Source organism: Colossoma macropomum, unplaced genomic scaffold (assembly GCF_904425465.1).
Source record: "Colossoma macropomum unplaced genomic scaffold, Colossoma_macropomum, whole genome shotgun sequence".
NCBI classification, from domain to species: domain Eukaryota; kingdom Metazoa; phylum Chordata; class Actinopteri; order Characiformes; family Serrasalmidae; genus Colossoma; species Colossoma macropomum.
In genome coordinates this window covers 627541-652252 of record NW_023494808.1, presented here as the reverse complement: position 1 = coordinate 652252, position 24712 = coordinate 627541, and the positions used below count along the sequence as shown (strand labels likewise).

At 40.8% G+C, this 24712-nt stretch overlaps 1 protein-coding gene across 1 annotated transcript; it reads left to right on the top strand.

Annotated features, from left to right (window-relative positions):
• Positions 1 to 1773: 1773 nt before the first annotated feature.
• On the top strand, positions 1774 to 24336 carry LOC118797682. The gene is given in 33 exon segments (XM_036556958.1): positions 1774 to 1860; positions 3017 to 3193; positions 3475 to 3599; positions 3774 to 3874; positions 3961 to 4079; positions 4334 to 4489; positions 6535 to 6749; positions 6943 to 7028; positions 7127 to 7254; positions 7419 to 7544; positions 7674 to 7867; positions 7980 to 8074; positions 8167 to 8297; positions 8440 to 8564; positions 8939 to 9056; positions 9158 to 9370; positions 10832 to 11002; positions 11200 to 11337; positions 11462 to 11511; positions 11645 to 11777; positions 12977 to 13059; positions 14076 to 14202; positions 15692 to 15844; positions 15846 to 15883; positions 16135 to 16225; positions 16368 to 16497; positions 17420 to 17601; positions 19352 to 19507; positions 19741 to 19874; positions 20732 to 20865; positions 22714 to 22808; positions 23273 to 23528; positions 23822 to 24336. Coding segments are annotated over 33 exon segments (4356 nt in total). The 3' UTR covers positions 23911 to 24336.
• The last annotated feature ends 376 nt before the right edge of the window (positions 24337 to 24712 follow it).

The window sequence follows — 24712 nt, the reverse complement described above, 5'->3', positions numbered from 1 at the left end:
AGCCAAGCAGCCAAACTCACTCTGACCTCTGGAGCACTGAACAGCACAAGTCAGATGGACCAGGTGTTCGATCGACTAGAGAAAGGCGATGCTTTCAAGAATGTGGATGAGTTTTTCACAGCCCTCACTGAACAGGAGGTAAGTGACATGCTTACACTATCTGAATCTGTAGCACAAACAAGCTTTGCAGTAGGGTGGCATCTGTGACCTGACCCGAGGCATTCACCTCAAGTACCATTCCCACCTGTTGCATTGTTTCTCAGCAGGTTGCCGATATCATCCCTGCTGTGAGAGATGTGATGATGAAGCGAACCTTTAAAATCATCAGCATTGAGTTTCCACAGTTTGAAACCCTTGACTGGATCAAGTGGTTTGAGGTCAAGCTGAACCCTGTCCTTCCTAGTTTCACTGCAGAGATGCTAGTAACAACCATCAGCAACACCAACTGCACTAACTACCGAGTGATGTGAGTGCATTGGTATCTTTCATTTGTCCAGTTCAAGTTAGAATTAAAGACATTTGTTTCTTTAGGTTGTGAAAACACATTAAATAAATTTGGTCCTCATATGATATACTGAGTTTAAAGGAACATTCCATTATTAAACTAACATTCAAATATGCTATTTTGCAGTCAGCTCTATAATTATTGGCACCCTTGGCAAAGATGAGTAAGATAATATCATGGAAAAAATGGCTTGGGTTATAAATAAGAGGTGATACAGAGGCCAAATTCCCTTAATCATCATTCATCAACATGGGGAAAATTAGAAAATACACAAATTAAATATGTCCATTGACCTGCATGAATCAGCCAATGGCTACACACCTGAAAATAATTAAAAGTGTGAAACCACCAGAGCCATAATGAATATGCCTGCATGTTTATTTTATCCCTGCCCACCATATGGAAGATGTTTAGTGAGACAAACATTTCTCTAAAGACCATGATGGGAGATTTGCAGTAGGTCTTTAAAATTACAGCTAGATGCCACCTCCATACCAACAAACTCTAACCACAAATATGAGCATCTGGGGTTTGCTAGTCACAATTATAGTGGCATAAAAAGAAGGATGTTTATAAAGAACAGAGCCTCATCCGTCCTGGTAAGTATGGTGGAAAATCTCTCAAGTTTTTAGGCTGTTTTTCCTCTAAAGATGTTGCACCCTTCCTACGGTACATGGCATGAAGCACTCCATTAAGTCTTCCAGTATATAGAGAACCAAAATGTTTGTCAAAGTCTACACTAAAATGGGTCAAATACCTTATAATTAAGTTTTTTTAATCTGAAGAGATTTTGTATTGATGAGTGGTTTCAGATTCATTGCTCTGTATTCTTTAGTGGCATCAAGCATTACAGGAAAAGACTCTGTTACAATGGCGGGGTTGGAGGCGGGGACTGGGTGCACAACATAGGTTGCTTTACGAAATTATGTCAGTTCACATCAGGTGACTTGATTGCTGTCTTGTTCCTGTGCACTTTTGTGTCTCTGTACCTTTGATTGTTCTTTTAAAATCAGCTTTCTCTTTTCCTTCCAGTGTTCGGGGATTAAGCAGTGTTTCTGCAAAAATGCCAGAAAATGTAAAACAGGGAATTGTGGCTGTTCTGTTGGCACACCTGAAGCAATACATACAACAAATTAATCAACCAGGTATGTTACCTGTCAGTACCATCACACTAGACACAGTGAAAACCAACATCAATATTCCTTAACTACAAGCTTTGCTAACATAACATTCATTTGTCATATGCAGCCTGCAGAGTGAATGTCCAGATGGATGCAGACTGGCTCACTGCTAACCTCGGCCAATTCTCCAGCTATGTGTCCTACGCTCAGCTGACACAGTTCAACATTTCTGGGGTAAATTAGCCTCTTTCACTTCGAAGAGCACACTGATCTGACAGCAGTTTTATTTTAGTGTCATAAAATTTTATTGAAGAGAGCCGCAACATTCCATCGTCCTTATATTGCTTTTAAGCACAGCTCAGTCGATCTGTGTGATTTTTTTACAAAGGAGAATTTCCATAGCAGGGTTGTTATAGTTTTCGAAAATTAAATTAGTTTTGTCTTTGATTACGGTGTCTTTGTACTTTTACTGGAGCATTAGTAGTTTTAGTTCAGTGTTTATTTTGTGGAAAGCAAGAGTTCACGTTTTTACTTAGTTTCAGTTTTAGTTTTTAGCGTTATGGTGAAAGCTGTGCTAGAAGGTGTTTGACAATGGTAGGATAAGCAGTTCATAATGCACAATTTCAATGTGAACTACAAAACTATGCACTACAAGTGATGTTTGTTACAACTCAAACACAATTTTTATATGTATAAACTGACAAACATAATTCATTAAGGTAATATACTCATACTCACAGTCTTAGTGACCCCTTTGTCTCTAACAGCATTTATATCAATATGTCTTCAGACTTATGATGTTCAGATGCATCCCCTCATGCACACAGGGAGCATCTCAAAATGTGGTTTCCTTTATTTCTTTTTAGTGTTCCTTTTAGCATTGCTCCTTTCAAACATCTGCTTCAGTCAGAAACCAGCTTGTATACAGAGTAATCCCAAACTGGACTTTAGTTCTGTTCAGTACTGGTGAAGGCTGCTCCTTCATCAATGCTAAAGTTGCACAACAAGAGAATTTGCAAAACTAGGCTGCAAGTTTCTTTAAAAACCCATAAGGGGTCCAATTCTAAACTTCCCTTCATGCACTGAAAATACAAAACCAAATTGTTTACTTCTTGATTTTTGTTTAGTTTTTGTTTTTAGTTCTACTTTAGTTTGTATATTATACTTTTGGTTTATACTTTGTTTTTGTTTTATTTTTACTATGGTAATTTTTTCTACAGTTAACAAGTACATTTTACCGCTATTTTTCATATCAGTAATATTTTCATCAAAGATAACCAGTTAGTAATATATCACAGTCCTTATTTATGGCTTAGGATAAATCCTGCTTTGTGGAATACCCCTCCTTCAGTAACTAAAGAAGATATGATGTGCATGTTTTGTCCTGTAGGTGGCGGTGTTAGATGTACTGACCGGTGAACAGAAGGCACAGTTGATCCTGCAGCCAGGTTCAGGAGTGATGGGAAATGAGTCTGTGGTTAGAGAGGTGTTCAGCAGTGTGCTCAAGTCTTCAGATCAGAAACAACTTAACACCTTCTTTACATCCTTCAGCCAGAGTGCAGTACAGGTGAGTATCTTTGATCTGCTGACATGTACAGGTGTTCTTCATCTTGTGTCCACAAACAGGCACATACTTTTAATAGCCTTTCAAAAATGAATATATTAAGCTTTGAAAGACACAATAATCCCACTAAACACAATGAATGATGCTGTCCAGTGTATCAACTTTTAATGCCTGTCTCACCCAGAATGCTGTGTGTTTTCAGATGAACATGACTAGAATCCCTACAGCAGTGTCAGACCCTATTCTGAACATGACACTGCTAGCTCTGGTGCGCCAATTCCCAGACCTTCAGCCCACAGGACTTTGCCCTGTGGTTCCAGACCTATCTCCATCTCTTCCTTCCTGGGATTGGTCCAAGCTCCCTGTCAGTCATTCCCAAGAACATCAGCTGCGACTCCTACAGGGAAATGTGAGTTTTTACTCTACATGCACTCATGTCTGTGTTTGCATGCACAGTCTTGTCTACAGGAATAAACACTTTAATTTAGAAAAGGCCTCATATGCATACATATAGGCATATCCACACAATGCACTTCCATGTAGTGTCATTTATTAATTCATTTTTGTGTGGTTGGGTTTGCAGAGTCAAAGGACTTGATAACGTGTACAGTGATCTGTCTACAACACAGTCCAAAACTGTCTTCAGTTACACAGTGGACTACCTCAAGTACCAGTCCAGCCAAGGTTTGTTAAATGTTTGCATGTACTTATTTGTTTGTTTGTTTGTGTGTATGAGGTAGTGGTCCAAGTAATATAACCCCGTTTTTCAGGTCAGTCCTGTGTGCAGTCAGTGAGCAATGACTCTGACTGGATGGTGAAGAATTTTGGCCAATTCAGGAGTTTCGCCTCATTCTCTGACATCATCAGTCTCAAGAGTGATTTCAATGGGGTGAGTTACACAACTTTCACCACACATTCTGATAAGTGTTCTGATAGTACAGTCAAAGAAACAAAAGATTATAAAAGCTGTTTTGTGATTATTATGAATTTCTGAACTGGGTTTTTAATAGTAACACAGTTGCTGTTCAAATTCTTCGCTTTAGTACCTGAAATGTCTCCTTTTATGAAATATGTGCTATTGTTCTTTCCTCTCAGTCTCTAATTCCATCCCACACATGCTTTCTCTCTCTCTCATTCTTTTAGGTGAAGGCAGCAGAGGTTCTGACTTCATCTCAGCTGGCAGAGCTTTGCTCCAACCCCTCTCAACTCCATGATCCTCAGGATGTAAACACTGTGATGGCAGCCATTAGCCCAAACCAGTTTGCCTCCTTCTTTGACATCGTCACTCCCAACATACTGGTACTTACCAATTCTCAGCAGATGCTTGTCCATTCTTTGGAGTCAACTAATTCAGTCCTTCATTCTTTCTTTAGGTTGAGGTTGTGCTTTAGTTCCTCCTATTGGAAAATGCAGAATGCATGCACTAGATTTGTCTAATCACTGCACACCTGAGAATACACAGCAAGCAGAAATTACTCAGAAACTCACAAATTTCATGAAGAAACATAACGGAAAGTATGGGGTATATATGATTGAGTACTTAACTGAGTAAAGTGATGCAGGTGAGCAGCAGTGAGGAGCCACTGATCAGCAGACCAGCAATGCAGAGTGCCATAGAGAGGCAGTAAAATTCGCAGAGTCCAATAGAATCTCCCACCTGATGAATGACTCCAGCTTCAGAATGCTGCAAGGAACAGGACAGTGCACATGGAAATGGCACATCAGTCAGCGGGTCAGGCTGAGGGTTAGCTGTGATGCCTGGAGTCTAGAAGGATCTTCACTTTGTAAACAGAAGAACCATGTGTCTCAAGCTTAGGTACAGATAGATAAGTCAGAAGATAGTTCTGTGGCAACTGCATTATATAGAAAGCCACATTGGCCCTAAACAGCAGCTGGCAGAGGCTGACAAACTCAGGTGCAGATGGAGGTTCCAATCCCTTGTGATCAGTGCAGATGGAGAAAATATGAGATATGAAAGGTACACTGTGCTGGCAGTCAGCCAGTTCTTTCTGCCATCAAACCATTCTCTGTAGCTGTGCTTTGGAAGCCTCTCAAACCCTTTCAGACCTGCAGAAATAATCCATCAACCACAAGATCGGCTGTCTGGACTGGATTCCTTGGGAAAAGGCCACTGGGGTGACACTAAGAAAGGTGTTAATCCATTCGAAGAGTGCCTCAGTGTGTTGTCTCTGTACACATAGAAATTGAGATCACTCATGTTGCTGCTTGCATCAGATACACAGAAACCTTCCTAACTGCTGATTTAACTGATCCACTGCCTATGAGTACGTTTGCCTGAGTGGTATCCTGAAGTGAGGCTGACAGAGATCCCCAGTCCGTCTACTTTCTTGAGAGGTGAAGTGAGGACCCTGGTTGTAAACAATGTCCTCAGGAAGACCAAGATACTCAGAATACCTGCTGGAACATGGCCTCAACCACATGGAGGTCTGTTGGCATGGACGAAAAGCAGATGTGGCATGACTCTATTGACAACCACATGTAGGATAGTGTATCTGTCAAATGTAGGCAGGTCTCTAACAAAATAGAGATATATGTTTGTGATTCTTGTGTTATCAGGAATGGGACTATAGTGGGGCTGAATTTTGTGAGCTTTGGATAGTGATTTTATGGTGGCATGCACTGAACAGAAGTGACCATAGGTACTCACATCATATCAGATCATAGCAGGCCACCAGAACTCTGAATATACTGTGTTAAAATGTACCTTGAAATTGAGAAAGGCAGTAGTTACTTTGTCCATCCTCACCACTTTGCAGATATGTCCACTTAAAGAAGATGTGAGTAGGGCTGCCACAGTACCGATGTTCCTGTTGAACGTCTTTGATAAAAATGGGCGAACCTCAAGAACTTTTGGAGTTTTTCGCAGTTGTGGCCTTTGGCCATTGGTGCATTTACAAACCAAACGGCATAATGAGGTACTCATAGTGTCCACCTTGTGGTGCTGAATGGCCTTTAATTTGAGGCACACAAGTTTGGAGATCAAAGTGACCAATCTGCCATCTAGAACTTGTATGAAAACGAGTGGTTACTGGGGACAACTTGATATATGGAGAGTGTGTACCAGGTCAATGCTGATAAAGTTGCCTAACGTGCCAAATCTAGAAGTGCTGAGGAGACAGGAGACAGGAGAAGGTAACCTGCAAGCAAAGTGAGAAACTTTGCAAACAGACACTATGAAGATAAAGGCAAGAGTAAATATGAGGCATGATGAGTCCAGTAATGCGATGCCGGTTTGAGTGATGAACAGAGGTGAGCCGGTAGACTTTCGTGATGTAATTCTAATTCCTTCTCCTTGTTTGTGTGATGAAATCTCTTTATCTCAGCTGAATGCATCACTGTACTCCAGTGAGGTGAAGGGAGCTTTCCTCCAGGCTGTTCTGGCAAGAGGTGGTCTGTCCTCTTCAGCAGTGCCTGATTCAGAAGTGTTGCAGTGGGTGAATGTTCGGCTCAGGCCCCTCCTCTCCAGCCTCTCTGCCGCAGATGTAACACCATACTTCAACATCATAAAAGGAAGGAGCTGCAACACCAGACAGGCAGCGTAAGAAACACATTCAGAAACACAATTAATGTTTCTAGGATTATGTTTAATATTCTAAGAGCAGAAATAATGCAGCATTTTGTTTCTGCTGAATGTTTAATATGGGCCTATGTAAAAAGTAAAAGAGAGGGAAGAAGTGTGTGTCTTGTTTGTGTAGCATGACTGTGATGAACTTCTTCCTGTGCTGTAACAGAGTGAGCAGTTTGGACTCTCTGAGATCATCTTTCAACAGCGACACACAGACTCAAATCTACAGCAACATCCAGGAACTCCTTACAGGTATGCCCTTTGCTCACAAATTAATAAGAACTAATTAAAACAAAAAAGTCAACACATTGAGATTTGGTTTTGATTGTTATGTTGTTTATGCTCCACAGGGCCAAATAGTTTGGGTTGCTATGGTGGAGGGAGCTTCTATGTCTTCCTCAAGAACTCCTTCCTCAGTTTTGGATTTCCTGACCTGAGTGCCTTTTTGTCCGTTATACCAGCCAACCGACAGCAAGAGGTACTGCTGAGGAAAATGCAGGATTCAGCTAGAAATACAGTCAATGAGTCATTCAGTAATACATTAGTTAATGGTCCATGACTTAAACAGTCAGTAATGGTGAGAATGTATCCACATATCTCTTTCAGTATAATGACTGTGTTGCTCTCCTCTCTGTCCTGTAGTTGTTGAGCTCCATCTCTCCGAAAGAACTGTATGAGTTTTTAAATGGGCCGAACACAGTCAGGAACGGGTCAGATCTCTGCACGCTCCTCAACAACTACAACAGCACCAACCAGTACCTGCAGACGGTACAGCTTTTCTTTCATTCATTTCTGCTGTTTCTCACTCAGTTTCACTCTCTGAGAGTTATTTAATGCAGTGATCCATATGTAAATCTCTCCTTCTCTCTTCTTCTTTCCATCTGTTTCTCTGTGCAGCAGCCGGTTGTATCTGCAGCTGTGGGCAGACAGACGTTGGGGTGCGTTTGGTCTCGTGCTCTCAGCGCCTCGTCTCAGGATGAGGTGGATCAGTGGTTTAATGTAAGACTGGCTCAGTACCTGCCCTTCCTCAGCTCTCAGCTCATCAGCCCCACCCAGCTCAGCAGCGCCTCCTGCCTGTCATACAGGAAACTGTGAGTCTTTGTTCATTGCAGCGTTAAAATGTTTTTTGAGCACAAATAATGACATCTTTTTATTTAAAACAGTTAATTTCTGCAGAAAATGACTACTGTATTTTATGAGCAGGGTGTCAGTCTTGGGGAAGAACTATAATTACTCAGCCACTGATTTCACCCCAGCTGATGTGTACAGCTCTATAAAGGCTTATCTGAACAGCAGCGGTAAGCACAGCTACATTTCTCCTCATTGTGTCTTTACTGTATATTTATCTGTACTGTAGAGTATATGTCTGTGTTTTTGTGGTACCTTCCAGATGGCTCTCCCCGCTGCTATAACTCCTCTGATCCTCTTCTGAATTCCACTGCATGGTTTGCTAACAACATTGGATTCTTCATCACTTTTATCTCCCTCACTGACCTCCAGTCCTTCGTATCAGACAGCAAGGTAACACAACCAAACCCACACACACACACACGTGTACATGCTACTTTGAATGTTAATTATTTATGTTACTAGTAAATGGTGTACACACACTACCATACACATAATGTTTTTATAACTTACTGAGTCTGATTGTGTTCTGTAGATCAGTGTGTTTCTGGAAAACTCAGAGAATCTTCAGCTGTTTAACAACTCGGGGATTGCAGCCGATGTCACTACATACTACAGCACGCAGCTATACATCCAGAATCCTAACCTCAGTCCCCTCAGGTACCACACTACACACTAAATAACTACAGTTATACATCCAGAATCCTAACTTCAGTCCCCTCAGGTACCACAGTGCACACTAAATAACTACAGTTATACATCCAGAATCCAAACTTCAGTCCCCTCAGATACCACACTACACACTAAATACTACAGCTATACATCCAGAATCCTAACATCAGTCCCCTCAGGTACCACACTACACACTAAATACTACAGCTATACATCCAGAATCCTAACCTCAGTCCCCTCAGGTACCACACTACAAACTAAATACTACAGCTATACATCCAGAATCCTAACTTATTTGTACATCTGTTTGTGTCTATGTACATATAGGTGTTTATCTGTTTGAGCTTGTGTTTTTTGTTTAGATTGCCAGGTGTGCTCTTGTGTGGAGCTCCTGGCTCCATGTTTGCGTCTCTTGGAGCTGCAGACAGCCAGACCATCCTTGAGAGTATCAGAATATCCTGCCAACAAATTAGTCCAGAGGTAAATCGAGCCAATTTTTTAACCATTTCAGTGATCAGTCTCTTTCTTAACCAGTCTTTCTCTAATAATGTGAGTTGCCCATAATCCTCCTCTTCACTCAGGTCACAGCAGCTCTTGTGGCAAACTTCCCCACTTTGTCCACGGACACCATCCAGTCGCTCGGCAACCAGAGCATTGGTCTGACTGAGGGCCAGATAAGCGGTGCTACCCCCAGTGTCATTAACAGTACCCTGCCAGTACTCAGCGTCATCACAGGCTGGAACCAGGGTCAGGTCAACAACATCATCCAGAGCATCATTACTGCAGGGTTTAACGTGAGTGTACATTATACAGATTTTTTCTAAAACTGTCTTATGATGGTTGTACACATTTACCTGAAATATATTTTGTTAGTGTGGGTCCATTACTTCAGAAGATATTAAGATATTAATTATGGTGTGCCTCAAGATTCTACGCTTGACATTAACCTTAACCCAAAACCTAATTCTACCCTTTACCCTGGCCTTAATCCTAACCCTGACCTTAACCTCAACACAAAAACTAATTCTAACCTTCACCTTGGCCCTAACCCTAACCCTAACCCTGACTTTAACCTCAACACAAAACCTAATCCTAACCCCTCACCCTGGCCCTAAAACCTAACCCTAACCATCGCCCTGGCCCTAATCCTAACCCAATCCTTAACTTCAACGCAAAACCTAATCCTAACCCTCACGCTGGCCCTAATCCTGAAAGTAACCCCAAACTCAACCTAAAACCTAACCCTAACCATCGCCCTGGCCCTAATCCTAAACCCAATCCTTAACTTCAACCCAAAACCTAATCCTAACCCTCACGTCGGCCCTAATCCTAATCCCTACCTTAACCTTAACTCAAAACCTAATCCTAACTCAAACAGTGGCCCTAATCCTAACCTTAACCTTAGCCAAACCCTAATCCAGTGTGTCTCCAGGTACAGGATGGTGTCTGTGTGTCTGTATCAGCTTGTTGAGGATGGTGATGGTCTTTATTAAACCTGTTAATGTTCAGTTCCTCTCGGTTAAACATCTACAGATGTGAAATGAATTCAATGAATGAAGCAGATTAGAAACCAATTTTATTTACTTACCTGCTTGGAAGTCTCTTGATGATCTACATGGGTTCACATGTGCTACATCATTGATATGGTGTTGATGTTACTGAGAGTCTGTTGAGTGTTTGTTATATCTAAAAACGGGGTACATAACTTCAAGCAATTACATCCTGCACAATTTTCTTACCTTCAGTACAGTCCAAAAATATTAGTTTTTATTTGTTTTGTTTTAGCTTTATCCACCAGCACATTGGATATAAAAATAGACAAGGTCTGTGAGGTTTAAGAATGTTAGCTGTAATTTAGTAGTATTTTTTCTCTGTATCAGGTAAACCATACAGGAATTACAGCCTTTTATATACATAATGTCCTGGAGAGATTTGGGGTGAACATGATTTCTTAAATTAGGACATGTTTCTCGATCAACATTTGTTTATGCAGTAATCTGGGCTTAAAGACTTTTCTGAAGATGTTTCTGACTGTGGGGGCAGATGCTGTAGCTGTATACAGGTTTTCATTTATCAAGTCATACTTTAAATGAATTTTAGGAGTACTATAATAGAAGAGTTACATTTCCGCCAAATTATAATACCAGATCTCTACTTGCTGTTCAGAGATGTTGCCGTTCTGACCTAATGTCCATAGCCTCAAATTAAAGCTGACTGGCTGAATATTTAATCAGAATTGATTTACTGATTGACAGATCAACAAAGGCTCCTCCCTGGTGACCCTGGGCACACTCATAGGAGGCGTTCCTTCAGCAGTCCTCTCCAACATCTCATCCACTGAGCTTCTGTCTGTATCCCAGAATCCAACGTTCATCAACAACATTCTGTCAGCACCAGTGGTTCTGCAACAGACATACGTCCAGAAGGTACTCATTCATAGACAAGTACACACATTCTACAGAATTCTGTCAATCCAAATAATTCTGCTAGACACATCTAGAAATTATCACAGTCAACCAGTCCATGCATGCTGTCTCATTTCTGAAGAATCTTATAAAGTTTACTCTACAAGAAAATCAACTAAAATTTCATCAGTCAGTTCTTCTCCCACCTTGTCTCCCAGATTGTCTCTGTAGACCAGACTAAAGTGGTGGAGAATGTCCCAGATGCGTTGGCAGGGTATATCCCACCTGTGCTACTGTCATCTCCCACCTCTGTTAATGTTACACTCATCAACAAGAAGAGCTGGAGACAAGAACAGGTAACAGAACACATGCACTCAAAATACGTTGTTTTCTGTAGCAATGATGTAACACTGCTTGAAGTATAAGTATGAAAAATCCAATAAATGTTTAAATGTCTTTTTGTTTGTTTTCTTTTTCTAGGCTGTGGTGTTGTTCAGCTCAGTGGCCAGCGCCAGTGACAATGCAGAAGAGTGAGTGAACGCAAACAAAGCAGAAAATGCGAGAGTCTTTGGTTGTCTAGTCACATTGGTCATTTAATTGCCATTTTCAGTACTAAAATTTACAGGTTTTTGTTTTTAATTGTGCACGTGTCTCCCCCTGCAGGCTGTCAGAATCAATACTGCAGGGATTCACCTGCAGCTCAGTTCAGAAACTACCACGGCAGAAAATCATACAGCTGGTGAAAGCCTGTAGATCACGTGCTGGCAGGAGCAAGGTCCTCCTGAAAGAGTCTCAGGTACATACAGTCTGATACACACTCTGCTGATATTAAGGCCTGATGTACTGAGCCTTTTGTGCAAGTTTTAGGCAAAAATCAGACACATTCTGCTCACATGTTGTGCTTGAAACTGGCACATGAGCCTAAACGCACAGTTTATGGGCTATATGACAGCTAAAATGCAAATCAATCCCCTTCTCTTCCTAATGGATATGCTTTTCAAAGAAGGCTGTGCAAAAAGAGGGTGCACATACACATTAGGCTTCTAACACTACCAGTTTGTGCAACTAGTGGTGGCTGGTTTTGCATTGATTGTCCTCTACCGATTAAATACAGGCGTACATCTGCAGTAGGGTCTGAAAAGTGCAGTGAAACACCACATACACACTAGTGGATGCACACACACACACTAGGGGGCAGTGAGCAGTCCCTATCCACAGCACCTGGGGAGCAGTTGGGGGTTAGGTGCTTTGCTCAAGGGCACTTCATTCACGTACGGTCGGCTCAGGGGATTGAACCAGCGACCTTCTTGTCACAAGGCTGGTTCTCTTACCTCCAGCCCACGACTGCCCCAGATGTGATGAGATGAGTGTCCTGTCTTAGATGTTCTGACGTGAATGCCTACAAGAAGGCAAGAAGCAATTGGTTTCTTAAGGGTGGAAGCATTGATTTATGGGTAGTGTGCAGTAGTGAAAATCAACCAAAGCACTCAGGCTTCCTCTTTCTTGGTGATGCCAACTGGCCACTTGTTCCTTCATGCTGGCTGTGGTTATTTGCTGCATAGAGCATCTGTTTATTGCCACTATTAGAGCCAAGTAGGTTGCTGCTCTGCCAGAGTGAGACCAAAGTCAGTCTGTAAGGTTGCCTTCTTCAGAGCCAGCACCAGCTGAACTACAGCTACGCCATGCTGCCAGTCATGCAAGGCTCTAGTGGTTCTGTTTTGCTAAAATGTGAAAGCTTGGGTTTAAAAGCCCATCTTCTCAGGGAGGTTGATCTACAGTGGGCTGGTGTTTATAGTCGATGGTGTTTTCCAGAATTAAGTGTCATCAGGACAGTGTCCCAAAAACAGTCATATTTTTAGGACTGTCTTACTGTTTTGAGACTTCAGATTAGTACTGGTTGGGACAGTGAGGTGGTATTTTGGAGTCAGTGAAGGAGGATGTGAAAGAGCATGTCTAGTATGACAATGATGTAACTTAGTGTGTTCTGTGTTGCAGCTGACCTGCATGTACAACTACATGAAAGACGATTCATCTCTGAACTTCACTGATTTACCTTCTGACATGCTTCTCTACTACAGGTGTGTAACACAAACACAGTATTCACTGCTGTCTGTATGTAAACTATACTAAAGAAAACATGAAGAGGGTTGTAGTTATTAACTTATCCATACACGATGCTTATTCTGCATTAGACATGCATTCAATACTAAAGTGACTATCAGGCAAACAGACGCTTAGCAGTTGTAGAAAGTGCCATTTTGAACGAAAACACTATTTCTGTTAAATTACAAAAAATATTGTGTTTGTGATCAGAGTCTAAAATTAATTTACAAGTTTATGAACTGCCACCTTCATGCCAATAAACTATTACAAGGAGTGCCAGAAGAAAGCTTTTTCATCAATAGTTCAATCTCACATTAAAGACGTAAAGAAAAATGAAGTAAATTTAATCTCAGAAAAACAAAAACTGTTGTCAGAAATATTTTTTACCAAAACCAAAATTATAGGCACCCCTGTATTTAGCACTTTGTGTTACTCCCTTTGCTAACATAACAGCAATTAATCCTCCTATAATGCTGGTCTATTTTGTGTGTATTTGGACATTTGTTTTGGATCATTGTCCAGCTGGAAGATTAACTCCAACCCAGTTTTAGTTTTTCTGGCAGAGGCAGGTTTATTTTCATTTACAATCTCCTGGTGCTTCATGGAGTCCATAATGCTATGCATCCTAACAAGGTTCCCAGGACCTTTGGAGGAAAAACAGGCCTAAATAACACAGATCCCTGTTCCAAAGTTCAAGTAGCATCTAGCAAAGTCCACACGCTTAGTTTGTGCTTAGATGAAAGGAAAAGCTCTGGCATGCCTTTCAAATAAATCTTTGGCATGGAGGTGTTGTCTAATTGTAGTTTTGGAGACTTGGACTAATTGTAGTTTTAGACAGGGAGACTTATTAAGCTAATTAACCATAAGAAAATTTTTCAATGATCTTTTTCTTTTACCAACCTTTACCGAATGTGTCTGTTTTAGTTGGTTGTATGTATACTATTGTGGATTCTGTTTATCTGTTATGTGTTATTGTGTTTGTGCGTTGCAGCTATGAAAAGGTGCAGAAGTTGAACTGCAAGTCATATTTCGGTGCTCTGGCTGGAGCAGATTTCTCGGTTCTTTCCAGTGTTCTCAGCAGACAGTCCATCTTGTTCAAGAATGCACAGAACTGCCTGGTAAAACATATACCTTTGCATACCCACACAGTATCTCAAAACTTGAGAGACCACTTATAATGCTAAAGTAAGAAAAGTGTTTTCACAATGTTTATGTTTTCAAAATGTTTACACACTTTATTGGCACTGAAAGGCTATGGCACACCAGTCAAGCTACAAAACATTTACTGTCGGGGTGAATTCTTAGTCAAAACTCTTCCTCAGGCAACAACAGAGAAGATACAAGTAAGTTTTATGTGTAACTGTGGTAATTCAGAGAACACAGCAGACCAGACAAGGAGTGAGCTAAAGAGGGCTTAAAAATAACTTGAGCTAGATCTTTAAAAAACTCAAATTATAGTCCAGCTTTGCACCTTTTTTTAATGCTCATATCCCCATGTTTTCTGCTCACAGTCCCACTGAGGTGTCGCCCCTCACTGTGGGAACTGGAAACCATAAATAATATTATTAATATTAAAGATAGATGTACTTCATTGTCTTTAGTCTACTTCTGATCCTCTGGCTCACCCACATGGCTGCCCCTGTGTATACCAAGCACTGTCTGCTACAGCAGCATTAAGTAAATACATAATATTACAGTTACACCAGCACAACAGTATGCAGCCTCATACCAGTAGGTGTCTGTAAGGGCCCAGCCTCTGCAGCCAGCCGCCAGCAGAGGGTGACGGCAGTGAGATGCCATAAGTTCAGGGATATCCAATTCCCAGAAGCCCTCGGGCTGATTAGGCCCAACCTGGCACACCTGTGGACTACTTAAGGCTGTGACAAACACCAGCCCTTTGTCACACCTCTGTAGAGGGGTGACCGGTACGGTACTTAGCCCAGGTGGATATTTAAGTGAAAAGAAAAGGAAATAAAAAGAAAAAGAAAGGAAAGAAGGCTGGGAACAACAAAAGAAGGAAATTGTCCCAAAGTTACTTAAAAAACCAAAAGAAGCCTTGAGCAACGCATGGCTCCAAGCCATACAAAAGGTGTTTGTTCCACAAACACCAAACAGGTGAAACATGAAGTCTCTGTGCTTTCAGCGTCCCCATTTTGTTGCCCTTTCCCCGCCTTTTTTATTTCCCATTCGTAGAGGTGTTTTTCCCATTGTTGCCTGTGCTTCCCGGCAGTTCGAGTCTGGCTCTGAGCCACCTCAACTCCAATGTGCACAATCACCAAATTCACACTCCATCACCTCAATAAATTCATTTCAGACACTTTCTCATGGGTTTTCCCCTCTGCACTTGGGTCCGCCTCCCTGCCGTCCCTTAACAGTGTCCTTTGGTCTGCAACATATTGATGCATTCCTCTTCCGAGAATTGATGTGCACACTTTTTTTCAAGCCTCAATCAGCTCCTACTGGAGCTCAGGTTTCTACAACTGTAAGACAACCTAGTTGTCTTTTATTGTGCATCCTTTGTGTCTTTCTTAAATATAGATACTGATTTCTGTACACAAGCACACTCTCAGCCCTTCTCACACTCTTCTGTCGTCTGTGCTCTTGTAGGGTATATCTAGTGTAAGTCTGAGCAGGTCTCAGGTGGAGGTTCTGGGTAATATGGTCTGCACACTGGATCCCATCTACATCCAGAACTCTGACCCACTCATCCTGGAGAAACTGAAGAACTGTGGAGACCTTTCTGACTCTCAGGTCACCGCCTGTACAGACGCTGCTCTACTCTGGCAACACTCCTTATGGGTGAGAAAGACCTTAAACTACATACATTTACATACATATATATAGATATACATAGATAGATATAGATATGTTTTGTGCTTATGGTACAAAGCTGTAGAAATAAGAAACATGTTTCAAAATATGTTGTAAGTTTTACCCATGGTTTTATTTTTCAGCACAATATCAACATGAGTGATTGTAGGCATGATTGAAATAAACTATACTATATACTGTTGGTTGTTGTTATATATACACATTGTGTTTATCTGCAGTAATCGCTCATCATGGAATGTAGACACTCTGAACAAGCTGGGCATCCTGCCCCTCTACCTCAAACGAGACTTCTGGGACCAGTTTAGCTCTGTATGTAAACCTGTTCATTTCATAATAGTTTATTTCCACTTTGTGCACTCATTCTCCTTTGTTTATCAAGTGTTTTCTGAAGGCTCATTGTCTGATAGTTGGATGTCTTATGTAAAACCCTTTTCCTGTTTGTGTGTTGAAGACTACAAAGAAAACATTCCTGAAGTCATTCATTCCATTGCTGAGGAAGCAGAAGGTCCAGATACTGAAGTTCAGGAGATTCTTTACAGAATTCAACATTAATTTCAAAGTCAGCGGACGTGCAATAACAGGTAACCACATTGCAGTATAAACACACACTGACACACAGGGGTTGTAGATTGTTGTCAAGTCCACCAATGCTGAATGTCTCTTGTGGCTAAGCTGGTGATCCAAAGCCAGGGTTAAACCCAAGTCTCTCAGTTCTTTAATATTTATTTATTTATTTATTTATTTTATTTTACCTTTGTTTAACCAGGGTAATCACACTGAGATTAAAAATCTATTTTACAAGTGAGCCCTGGCCAAGAAGGCAGCACACAAAACAATCAACAAAGAAACAACGCGACCACAACCAACAGAATCAAATCAGGATCCAAACCAAGCTAAAAACAAGAACAAACAGAATGATACAGCTGTTTAACAATCATCTTAAATTCGCTCAAGGAAATAAACTGCTCCAATTTCAAATGTTTCTGCAGATCCTTCCATGCAGTTGGAGCTCTGTAACTAAAAGCTGCCTTGCCGTATCGGAACATCCAGCTGAATATAACTACTAGAACGTAAATTGTATTAAGACTTATTTGTTGATTTGAATGCAGACAAATAAGAAGGAAGCTGACCAGTTATTGCCTTACAGACAAAAACTATCCAATGAATTTGTCTTCGCACTAAAGTGAAGGCCATCCAACAGTTTCAGAAAATAAACCACTCCCCTGTAAGAGCTAACTAGCTAACAAGCTTAGTATAAGAAATCTCTTTTCTGTAAGAAATAGTTTTATGACTTCTCAGATGTGGACTTGAGTGTGCAGTCTCAAGAGCACAGGTTTAGGTGACCAACTTTAATTAGTTCTAGATAGGCACCATCTTCTGGTGGCTACCTGGGGCATTGAAGCTGACCTCGTTACAAAGTAAAAAAAGTATAGCGAAAGTGACTTCTTCTTTTTCCTGGTTCCCACTATACCCAAAACCTCTTACTCTCTCTGTGTCTGACAGCATGCACTACAGGCAACATCACAGAGGCAGCAATTGCAGATCCCTCATTCCCTCTTGGCTACGACTTCACCCAGTTTGATGCATGTTTGGACAACACATTCCTAAAGAACAATCTGGCAGCCATCACTGAGAAAGTGATAGACACCAGCTTCCTGGCAGTCATTCTGAACAAACTAAACCAGGTCAGCATTAATATCAGTATGAACAGTACAGCGTTGATTAGGTTGTTTGAGTGGTTGTGTGTGTCAGGTATAGTAATCTGAACTTACTGACAGTGTGTGTTGGTTTGTATGTTGACGATGACAAATTAAAGCAAATAAAGAAGACTTGGTAAGGTGTTGAGCCACCCTGAGCCACCAGAACAGCTTCAGTGTGCATTGCCATAGAATCTACAAGGAACTGGATCTGTACTGGAGGGATGGGTCGCTGTTCTTCCAAAAGATATTCATTCAAATGGTGTTTTGATGATGGTGGTAGAGAATGCAGGCTCCAGAGTCTCCCTATAGGTGTTCAACTGGGTTGAGATCTGGTGACTGATAAGGCTGTAACATATAATTTCCATCATTTTCACACTCACCAAACTGTTCAGTGACCCCTCATGTCCTGTAGGGGCATTATCCTCCAAGAGACAACTCTTTATCAGGAAAGAGATGTTTCAGTGTAGGATAAAGGTGATCAGTCAGAGTAAATAGTGTATAGATTTGCAGTGACCTTTCCTTCTAGAGCAAGGGTTCTTAAAGTCTGTGACCCAAATCCCAAAATAGAAAACTGATACCCAATGGGGGCCCGAGAAGAGAATTATTGGAAAATTATTGCTATAAGTAATAATTTTTTGGCTTTGGTTACAGTTTGGTATCAATATATGTTCAATGCACCTATACAAGTATTATATAGTTAATTGTTTTAGTTGTCACAGGAGACAGTTGTTGGTAAGATATTTGTGATTTATCCAAAGAAAAGTAATATACTACAGCTTCTTAAAACTGGCTAATTGCTATCAGCTCCTTATGTCGCAACCCAGCACAAACACATCCACGACCCAAACTGGGTTGCAAGCCATAGTTTAAGAAGCACTGTTCCTAGGGGCATCACTGAACCCAAACCGTACCAGCAAATTTCCCCCACAACATAAGTGGCTCAGTTATGCTGTGGGGTGGGAAGCGGGGCAAGTTGCTTACATGGTTTGGGTCCACTAGTCCCCTCACTGTAGAGGTCAAGCATTCAGGTCTGTAATGTCCTCTTGGTCTACGCTGCACATGCGCTTGCCCACTTGTGGAGAATATGGTGAAGGACAACTCATCTGACCATATTACTGTTTTCCACATTTCTGTAGACCAGTGTTGATGTTTTTACACCATTAACCTCTCTGATGGTCATTCACCTTTGTAACAAGGAATTTAAGCACTGCAGCTCTACTTTAGTAATGTCCTGCTCTATGTAGATGTGAATAGACTGTCCTTGCTGAGTAACCTGAGGAACAGCTGCTCTTAGGTCTTTCAGAAGCTGCTGCTCTTAAACGTTAGACCACTTCTTTTTCCAAGTCTTAGTGTTTTTGATGTTGTAAAAGCTGCTATACCAATTTTATGTATTATTTATTATATTACTGTTCCTGCTGAGGCACTAGTCAGTTGTCTTTGTGACTGAAGTTCCTGCCCAATGTCCAAAAACAATCTCTTTCACAATCACTTTGAGCTGTCTTGATCCAAAATTGAGGTCAACTGGGCCTACTCATTGGCTATTTAATTGTATCAGCAGCAGTTTACTTGTCTCAAAGCATCTGCACTCGTTATGTTTCTCCGCTCATTTATTCAGGTTTTTCTTCTAATTTGTCACTCGTCTGTATGATGCTGCATGCATGTGATCAAGTTCTACCTATTCTAGTGTTTTGAGTTGTGGTTTGTGAGTTGTTGACAGGATGTGTATGTGTTGCAGCTGTACCCATCAGGCCTTCCAGAGAGTGTGGTGCAGCTACTGGGCTACACATCTCGTGTGGCCACTGTTGATGACATCAGCAAGTGGAACATCACCACAATTGACACACTGTCCTCTCTGATGAACCCAGATAATGGAGACTGGACCTCAGAGCAGGTAGCACATCTACAAGTGTTTGTATGTGGGATGTACTGGAATATTTGGTGTTGCAGTGTGGGTTAGAAACATTACTACAGGTATCGGATGATTATTACTGCTGGCTGTGATTTCACAGATATATGTAAAGAGGAGCTGGTAACATGGAGAATCCGGACCCTGTTTTTTGCATGATTTTTTGTAAGTTTGTATGAAAACTGATTAATATGATTGTGATTGTGATTGTGTTGTAGAGTGCTGCAGTGATTATGAGGTATCTGAGTGTGGCTGGTAACACTCTGGGAAGTGCTGAGATAAATGCAATCGGCTCCAACCTCTGTTCTTTGGATGTCAGCGTCCTCAAAACTATCACTGCTGACAGCCTGAGGTAAGTACACGCATATCAGAATTATATAACATACACAGATATGTGTATGTTATATCGAGGACTTCCTTTTAGCAGGTGGGGTGAGGGGGTGAGGGGGGTGAGGAGGGGTGGGGGAGGAGGTAGCCAGTAGCCAGTAGTCTGGTGGTAGGAAAAGTGAGCCGTCAACCGGAAGGTTGTGGGCTCAAATCCCACCACTGACCAGGTATACCCTGGCAAGGCACCCAAAGCCCCCCTCCCCACACTGCCCTAGGTGGCACTGCCCTGCTGGCAACACTGCTGCTCCCAGAATTGGGCATAATTAGGCAGCAAAATGACAAATTTTCTATTGTAGGACCAAGTACACAACATAATATTAAAATGAACATTCCATATGGCTGCTTTGCTAATTCAAGAATGACAATAATAATACAATAAAAAGACAATAATAATTTTATTTAAATATAGCTTCTTCTCCAAGAGCTCAAAGCACTTTATTAATGCTTACAAGTAAAGATGTGCAAATGTGGGCATCCATAAATAAAAGCAATCACAGACAATAAAAAGCAGTTCAGATTAATTGCTTGATTACAAATTGTGTTGTGCTTAATCTCGAACTGCAAGTCAATATTGATGAGACATGACACTTTGAACAGGAATGTTTGCATGTTTTTGCTGTGATCACCTCAGAGTAAAATAGTTTGAAGAATTGGATGGATGTTCTATGTGATCTCATTGGTCTACAGATTTTAGTGCTTTCTCATCTGTAGCTTCATGATGTTTCACACCCAGTAACCAATGTAGGAATATCACAGATTTGAGTTGTAGAGCTCTTTTCCGTAAAATACACCCATCTGAAGTTTTCTTTTTATTTTCTGCAGGAAAGCAAACTCTGTGAATGTATCCTCATGTTCCATCAATCAGAAATTAGTGCTGTACAGCATCGCCAACTCCTCATTCAGCGCCCAACGCAGTGACCCCACATCATTCTACCAGCTCATCAACTCTTATCTGGGTAAATATACATAACTTACACACAGACTAATGCTATACAATATACTACCACCACACTCATTGTCATTTTATCAGTTCCAACAATGTTATGGACCACGACAGAGCAGTGACTTCCACTGACCATATAGTTTTAATCTGTAGTTCTACAGTTACAGACTGTAGTCCATCTGTTTCTCTGCATACTTTGTTACCCTGTTCTTCAGTGGTCAGGACCCCCATGGACCCTCACAGAGCAGGTACTATTTGGGTGGTGGATCATTCTCCGCACTGCAGTAACACTGACATGGTGGTGGTGTGTTAGTGTGTGTTGCGCTGGTCTGAGTGGATCAGACACAGCAGTGCTGCTGGAGTTTCAAAACCCCTCAGTGTCACTGCTGGACTGAGAACCATAAACATCCAGCCAACAGCGTCCTGTGGGCAGCGTCCTGTGACCACTGATGAAGGACTAGAGGATGACCAACACAAACTGTGCAGCAGCAGATGAGCTGTTGCCTCTGACTCTACGTCTACAAGGTGGACTGACAAGGTAGGAGTGTCTAATAGAGTGGACAGTGAGTGGACACAGTGTTTAAAAAGTCCAGCAGCACTGCTGTGTCTGATCCACTCAGACCAGCACAACACACACTAACACACCACCACCACATCAATGTTACTGCAGTGCTGAGAATGATCCACCACCCAAATAGTACCTGCTCTGTGAGGGTCCAGAACATTGCTGGAACTAATTAAATGGACATGAGTGTAGAAAGTGGAGGTGGTTTTAATGAAGTGGCCAGTTGGTGACATTTATCCTGATATACATGATTTTTATACATGATATAAAATCATGATGTGTATAATTTTTGCTTCTAGCTGGTAAACATCCTTTTTGCCTCAAAAGAATGTAATAATACATTAACTGATCACATCTGGACCTAAATAATCCCAGGATTAAGTAAAAAAAACAAGTAATTAAAAACAAGTAATTCAAAATGAATGTCAACATGTTCATTGACTACAGCAGAGCCTTCCACTGTGTTGACCTGGTGAAATTATAGGATGTCCTGAGTATCTCATTGTTCCTGTAATGAGGAACCTCTGCAGAACACTGATCAATAAGCCACAGTCATGACAGAAAATGGACTAACAGACTTGTTCCATATCGAGTTTGAAACTGCTGCCCACTGTGACCGTACTTGTCCAACCTGTGTGCTGAACATATTATAAGAGAAGCAGGACTTGAGAAAGATGATTGAGGATGCAAGAAACATCAATAACTTGCCATTGATGGTGAAGATGTAGAAGTGTTGGCCAGCTTCCGCCTACTTGGATCAGTTATTAACATTGTGTCTCTACAAAGATCAGAACTGTCCAGGCTGTTGTCTTGTGTGTTGTTCTTCATACATGCGAATGGTGTTGGCAAAGACTGAGAGTACTTGGACAATAAAGAACAATAACAAACAAATGGGTCCTCGAACAGATAAAGCCTCATTCTTCATTCGGTTGCCAGGGAGTAGTTTCTCAAAGCAGGTTTTCTTGGTTTAGTCAGTTAACTTAAGCTCAAAGTCAAGCTTGCTTAATAGGAAAACAGCTGGAGGACATTCCTACTGGACAATCCTTATCTCTGGGCTTAAGTAATCTGGCTAACTGAGAAATCCTGATTTGTGAAATAACCCCTAAGAATCAGAATCTATTGGAAAGCACTTAATAAAACAGGCCAAGTTAATTTGTCTCATGCACAGCTTGGGCTGGGTTCATGTTTATGATCTTTAATGGATACAGGTTCTTTCACTATCTGTTTTCATACAGGTCTTCCTAAATTAAGATTGCTTGTCTGTTTGTGTGTGTGTGTGTGTGTGTGTGTGTTTAGGTGGAGCTCCTGTGGATGATATACAAGCTCTTTCTACTCAGAACGTCAGCATGGACATCAACACCTTCATGAGTCTGAACCCTGCTGTGCTCACGGTATGAAATAATAATACAGTTGTCTACAACAGAAATAGAATTTTCTCACAATGTTAGAAAATAGAAGTATGAAAAGTGAAAAATCAAAGTTGTTTACCATCGTTTACAGTTTTCATGAACAAGAGCTTTTTAAGTGATAAAACATGTTCAGTTCTGCCATCTTGGCATGACTGTGATAAACTTTCTGTAATAACTGGCTAAACCAAGCAACTGCCTCACCTGTTCGCCTGAGGGGGCCTTGGGGAGTTCCACAATTGCCTTTGTGTTCTCTTTGTTTTCTCTTTACCTGGGTTAAAACACCCAGACATGACCTTGAATACCAGGTAATGAAAAGAGGTGCAGAAATCAGACTTCTCAAGTTTTAGTTTTAAACCAGGATCCATGAGGAAATTCAGTACTTTGCAAAACAATCTGTGGAAACAGCATCAATACAACAGTGTATTATATTTGCGCTCGTGTTTCAGGCCCTGAGTGTGACCACAGTGCGTGATCTACTGGGAATGAACCTGGACAGCCTGAAGCTCTTTGAGAACACCACAGCCGTGCAGTCCTGGATCTCTCAGCAGTACAAGACGGAGTTGGCCACCCTGAACATCGGACTTGTGGGAGGCAAAGACGACCCCGTCAGCTCTACAGCTGCAGCCATCACTAATGTTATGACACCACTAACTAACACCGCCATCACTCAGACCAACTACACAGTCAATGCTACAGCTCAGGGTAAGACACTGTTCCTCAAAAGGGTCAGTCTCAGAAGGAGTAAGGTTCCACTTCATTCTCTCCACTGTTATGTGCTATCACTTTGATAAGATTTAAGTTCCTTATTTTCATCACTGGAACAGTTATTATATTCCTCATATCATATCACGTTACTATTGTAGTGACCGTAGTGCCCATTATGTACTGAGAGAGGAACAGAAACTGAACTGAAGTGAACTTTGAGTGCTGTAACTGACATTAATGTGTGTGTGTTTGTGTGTGTGTGTGTGTGTGTGTGTGTGTGTGTGTTCCAGGTTCAGGTGTTGTACATCATGGTTCAGGACTGTGGCTCATCTCTCTGTGTGTAGGACTTCTGACCATCACACTGCACACACTACAATAACCATCTAACAGCCTCATTACTTTCACTCACACTGGGCACTGTAACCATGTCCATGTTATAGTTACTCACCATGTTTTTCTGAGTATTAATATTCTTAATATACTGCACTTTAATTTAATTTAAAAATTAATTTTTCACAGGTATTAGATTTGTTTTATGTATTTATTACTATGCAATCAAAAATACTAGTAATATTTATGTATTTTTCATAGGTCTTTGATCATTTTGTTTCTTAATATTTTAGCGTAATTAATCTGTTGTTCTATATTGATTCTAAATATTGGAGTGGGACTAACTTAAATTTTTAAATTTAAAAATTATTCTTAAAATAAAATGATTGTCAATTATGAAATGTTTTATCCCTGATTAATCTATACTTTGTTATTTAACTTCACATTGATTCTCAATAAAATTAACATGCAAATATTTTTTTCAAGAGTGTTGCTTATTAGTGCAATTAGTAGCACTTTTCATTGCAATAAAGTGAAAAATCACAAATAAATGAATCTTACTTTAAATTAGAAAATGAAAAGTGGTAAATAATGCATCATTCTACTCTGTATTTTATGAACTAGGATTGTGGGTTTGGCCTTCCTCTTCTTCCTCCTATTCTCTCAAGACCATAACTGTTTTCAAATTTAAATACAGACCTACACAGTTATTTTCTATTGACTAAACTCAGTTCCATGAAAATGTGTTTGTATTAAATCTTGATTTAAATAGCAATACAATTACAAATAACATTTCAGTTGGAAAATGTTACAAATAAAAAGAGAAAGTAGGGATTTGTAAATCCATTTTT